The sequence below is a fragment of the Musa acuminata genome, chromosome BXJ1-11 (assembly GCF_036884655.1).
Source record: "Musa acuminata AAA Group cultivar baxijiao chromosome BXJ1-11, Cavendish_Baxijiao_AAA, whole genome shotgun sequence".
In the NCBI taxonomy this organism is placed as follows: Eukaryota; Viridiplantae; Streptophyta; class Magnoliopsida; order Zingiberales; family Musaceae; genus Musa; species Musa acuminata.
The window spans coordinates 2235927-2241677 of record NC_088337.1 but is presented as its reverse complement, the minus strand read 5'-3'; the positions used below and the strand labels follow the sequence as shown (position 1 = coordinate 2241677).

The window sequence follows — 5751 nt, the reverse complement described above, 5'->3', positions numbered from 1 at the left end:
TATTTTGGAATCAAGGACATGATACGCCCACCATAGAGGCAAAACTTCATTGATGTTTACATTGTATATGAGTTAATGGATACTGACCTAAATCAGATAATCCAATCCAATCAATCATTGACTGATGATCACTGCTTTCTGAAACTGTAGTTTCGTATATTTGTGTATCAATTCTAATCACATAGGAATTTTTGGAATTTATAAGCCTCTTGTGCTTCTCCCTCTCTCTCTCTCTTATTGTCGTTTTTTTGGAGATTGCCCCAAGCTTTCGGATAGAAACTACTAAAAATTTTACGATGCATTTTTTGTTGATTTCGCCTCAACTCAATATAATCTTCTAAAAATTACAGACAGCACTTGTTGCCGTAGATTGGAACTTAATGTTAAGGATTCCACTATGGCACTCTTATGTCTCTTGTTTTCAAAAGGAAAACTGTACCAGTGTGTCATTATGCTGAATCGAAACCTCTACCAATGCAACTTTGGTATTAGGCTGAGAATTTCTAGTTACTGTGTGGTTTTTCTGTTTTCTTACCAACATTTTCAGTGGGAGATCTAATTAATTTTAGATATAGATGTTTTGGTTGATAAGATCATGAGAGTTTTTCCCTTCATCCCAACGTTCCTTTTCTCTTTGCCTTCTCTTTTAATTGCAGAATGATCCGAGTCCATTTGTATTATTTCTATTTGTAGTTTCCAGTGACAAAGCAAACAAGAAAATAATAGCTTTTAAAACATGTTTACACTGTTACATGTTCTTCATTAGCACACTTTTATAAGAGTTCAGATACATTTCCATGAGCGCCTCCGTGTGCTCCATGTTTAATGTGATGGTGGTAAAAGTGATAACTGATACCATTACTGCCAAAAACCTGCTCATTAGAGTACCCGTTTTTGCGTGCGTGCGGCCCATATGCAAAGGAGAGCTTTTTGGATTGCTGAAGTGGTATCTTAGCATTTCTTAACATATAGCCATGAAGTTAGTTTAAGTTAACGAGAATACAGGTAAATTTAGGTTTCCATTTGGCAATTATCAAATGCAGTTTTTCTACTCTAATCGTGTGCAGTGTGTATGTCATATTTTGCACCTGATTTGTTTGTTTTTGTAATGTTGCTGCAGGTTTGATTGTCATGGGGATCAATCATTATTGATGCATCTTTGTGCGATCCACTGAGTCTAAATTGGTTTTGTAACTTGGGGTTAGACATCTGACAACTAGTGCTATGGTATTAGCGTCTGGATGCTACGGAATCTAAACGCTACTTTCTCCCATATTCCTACGGTCCTGTTGGAAGACGTCAACTGAGGAAAGGTGTCATTTGAGGTCGAATATATTTTGTGACTTGGATTATCTGAGTTCTATATTGGATTGGATTTGATTGTTATTGACCTATTACTCGTCTGTATACTGCAAGCATGAGATAGATTCCATGTTTACTGATAACAACTATGCTGATAACATCTACATATGTTTCAACTCTGTGAACAAGGTACTTATAAAAATAAATTCAAAATACTTGTAAAAAAATTTCATTAAGCACTTTGTTCAAGGCAAACAATTTAATCTGCCAAGCTTCAGGACATCATAGTTTATGCCATTAAGAGGTAAACAAAGATCAATTATTTAATCGATTTGGATGTAGAAAGCATCTCGACTCATGCTTTGGTTCTCTGATAAGAACACTCCGTCAGCCCAACAAAATCCACAGGTAGAACATTTTCAGGGAAGGGGCAATGCGTTATAAGATCTGGAGAGTCCGGAATCAGCGCACAGGGAGTGGGCGTCACGTGACTCGATACGCCCTCCACGTCGGTGCAGTTCCATATCGGCTTCTTCGACTTCCGCACCTCCGCCGTCACATTGTAGATGCATATTCCGGTGAAGGGCGCGCCGGGAATCCCCTCCAGCTTCGCGGCCATGGTCACGTTCTCGGCCACCACGTTGCTGTAGCTGATATTCTGCACCACCGGGATGGCTTTCGGATCAAATTTGTCGTCCGGGTGCTGCCCGTAGGTGCCCGTCATCCAGAAGACCCACTTCATGGTGTGCAGATCCATTCTTCTCACGAATATGTCCTTCACGTAAGCTCCCCTTCCGATGGCCGTCTTGATCCTGACGCCGGATTCGGAGTGGATGGCCGTGATGTCTTCGGCCCGGACATCTTGGATTCCTCCTGACATCTCGCTTCCCAGGGCGATGACAGCGCTTGAGGGGGAGATGCAGGTGAGCCGTCTGATCACTATGTGTTCGCTTGGCATGTTGAATGCAATCCCGTACTCATCCCAACCGCTTTTAATGGCGATGCAGTCATCCCCTGAGACTATGTAGCAGTCCTCAATGCGGACATTGGAGGACGAGTCTGCGAAGAAGAGAGAAACCACCAAAAAGAATCAATCGAAACAGCAACATAGAATCTACAACCCAAGTAAATGTAGGTACGATATCCACCTGGATTGATCCCATCAGTGTTCGGAGAGTCGACTGGTGCAAGAATTGTGATGCCTGAGACGATAACTTGGCTGTACAGTGCATTCATTCACGTTAACACCAGATTGTAACAACAGAATGGAAAGCAAAAGAAACCTTCAAGTGTTCTGAAAGTAGATTATTAATATAAACCTGCTGTACACTGGGTGGACATTCCACGATGGAGCGTCAACCAATGTAATGTTGGAAATCAGCACTTGCATGCAGTACACCAATTCAATGAGGTATCCACGAGTGTGATTGAGTTCATTGTTACGGAACATTTTCCACCAGGTTTCACCTTGTCCATCGATAGTTCCATTATTCCCTAAAAATAACAATAAAACTTGTTAGCATCAGGACATGGTACGTTGCAATCAAATTGTATTCCATTGCACATCTATGATGCAAACAAGTTAGATGATATGCATCTTTTTATCAATCCAAGCACCCTAAAACAATAGAAAATGAATTAAATGTTACGGAATGACTAGAAATATTTTTTATTTATAAACTTTTGGGGACTATGGAATGATAATACAAAGCAAACTTTATAAATTTAAAAGGAAGTAATACAATAGAAGCAATGAAAATATGCAGCGTATATACTACCTGTTATGACCACATCGGTCAAGTTATATCCCATGATGAAATTACTGTATCTACCCCCAGTCGAATCTCTTCCTCTGCCGTAGGAGGGCAAAGGATCAATGATCGACCACTCGTTGATATCCTGTATAAGCATATCACCATGAATTATCTTTGTTGATATGAACAAAAGATCATAGTTTTAGAACTGCTATTAGCTACCAATACAAAAAAAAAAATAAAGAGATTCTCAAACTGTGTTAAAAGTAAATCTAGTTGCCCCCTACGTACATCCATGCAATTCATGAGCAATGACGTCCAAGTTGCAGTGTGAGAAGCCATAAAATGGGGTTGCAGAATAGAAATTTATGTTATACGACAGACTTTTGGAGTAGTCAGTTATATAAGCAGCTGAAATTTAACTTGTTCTCCAAAGTTTGAAGCATTAATAGTGTTTTCCTGTCTTCAGCAAACCCAGTTAGCTACACAGATCCAGAAGGTTTAGTCAAAAAGGAAACACTGAGAGATTGAATGACAGTACTATTTCCCACAAAATATCAAAGAAAGTTACAGCATCAAGAGAGAGTTTGTGGTTCTCCTGCTTTGAGAGTCTAAACAGCAGTTTTGTGGTAGAAAGTTAGCCGGATTGGAACATCCACCTAACTTTTGATGGTCAAGACGAAAATTAGTGTTAGGCTAAGGTCCACACTGCATGCCATTCTTATGCTGGTTTCCTCGCATCCTTTCCTACTTGTAAGCCTTAGTCTCAAAGTTCTTACACACGAAAAGAATGTCATTCTCCATTGAATGGATTACTTTTCAGAGTAATAGTTCTACACAACTATCAATAACAACGACTAGAATATGCATGAAATCTTCAATGGATTAGACTTGAAGTGAACCAAAAAGGAATATATGATGACAAAATGCATGAGATTTATTAGCCACAGATGTCAACTCTAATATGCCAATCAAGTCACTGATGAATCAGCACTTCTTGACTTAGATCTATAAGACCTTGTGCATAGCTAGGAAAGTATGGCAAAGTCTACAGGAATGATTGAAGTGATGTGTTCCTTTTATCCTATAATATTATTTTATAAAATAGAAGGAACACACAAAGCCCTCTTTTAATCAACCTAATCTAACCCTTTTCTGAAGCCATTTTCCAATTGTAAACCAATAGACATATGACCTTAAGAATCTTGAGTGAAAGTGAGGATCCTCTCTCAATTAAAACATATAACTTTGGGTGTAATCTTCAAGATCTTGGAAGTTGGAAGGAAATTTTATGTGGATTCTGATCCAAGATTATTGATGTTCACATATAAGGTTATTACATACAAGAGCAAAAGCAAAAAAATAAAAATAAAACATAATAAATATTACCGTAATCTTATTTGGAGAGATCAAAATAGAGATACTAAATAGTAAAAATTCCACCATACATATTGTAAATATTTCAGAAATTAATGTTATCAAGACAAATTTAGAGTTTTAATGGCTTAGTTCACTTTTTCCCTCATCAGTCCAACGCGGTGACTATGCACATCGGATTAGTCATCTAAGATCGAGACTTGTGATTTCTCCCTCGAGATGAGATGAAGGAAACGGTGGAATAGTATTCCATCGCTGTGTAACGTTCTGGTGGGGCTCACCAGTGACGAGACTATTCTTCATCATCACCGTTCATCTGGCGAGAGCTGTCAGATGAACGGACTCGATGAGAAGGGCTACTAGCAATAACCACCACTGAGGATGGAGGCAACGTCGGATGATAAAGGCGATGGTAACGGCAAACAACCCATGAACGATTATGAACATGTACTCTAAATAGAAATAGATGGAGGAGAAGGTGGGGGAAAGGGGGCGGACCTGAGTGGCGAGGATGACGGCGTCGTGGTCGAGGAAGAGGGTGAAGTGGCTGGTGAGGTTGAAGGGGCCGGTGAGCCACCGGCCGGCCGGCACCACCAGCATCGCGCCGCCGTCGCACGCGACCTTGCTGAGGTTGGCCACGGCCGCCTCAAAGGCCGCCGTGTTGGAGGTCACCCCGTCGCCCACCCCGCCGAAGTCCGTCAGGCTGGCCACGTGGGCCCGGCATCCTCCTGCCCCCGCCGCCGCGTAGTGGAAGGCTTCTAGCTCCGTCGCACCACCGTCCCGCCGGTGGTGGCGATGGCCCTCAGCGATCCCTATGAACGCCGCTGTTACCACCGTCCACAGCACTAAAATCATCAACACCTGCACGCAACCAGGAAAAGGCGGAGTTTGAAGGATTAAAGCTTTGAGATAAGATTACTGGGAAAAAGAAAAGAAAAGGAGAAGAGGTGTTACATGGAATTTTGGCGGCGAGTGCTCCATTGTCGTAGAGATGTATCGGAAACGGAATGCTTCCAGGGCTCGGCTCTTATTCTATATATATAGAGAGAGTGAGATAGAGAGACAGAGAGAGGGTTTAATTATACAGTAAATTCTGTGTAATTAGCTATCGTTCAGTCTAATTATAGAATATTTTTATAATTAATTATCTTTAGTATTTTCGTCTTTAGTATTTTTAAAAATTATATTAAAATTTTATATTTATGAAAGTAAAATATTTAACTCATTATTCTAACAAATTTTTTTATTTTTAACTTTATAATTTTTTTTAATCTTATATAGGAATTTTCATATTTTACTTCCGATCCTAATATAATTT

General features: G+C 40.1%; 1 protein-coding gene across 1 annotated transcript; it reads right to left on the bottom strand.

Annotated features, from left to right (window-relative positions):
* Positions 1-1504: 1504 nt before the first annotated feature.
* LOC103970806 (probable polygalacturonase) lies at positions 1505-5438 on the bottom strand. Its single transcript, XM_065089025.1, has 6 exons — positions 5388-5438; positions 4932-5294; positions 3081-3201; positions 2622-2796; positions 2451-2521; positions 1505-2361 (listed from the first exon to the last, which is right to left on the bottom strand). The coding sequence occupies exons 1-6, from the start codon at positions 5412-5414 to the stop codon at positions 1658-1660; spliced, it is 1461 nt and encodes a 486-aa protein (XP_064945097.1). The 5' UTR covers positions 5415-5438; the 3' UTR covers positions 1505-1657.
* Between the last annotated feature and the right edge of the window lie 313 nt (positions 5439-5751).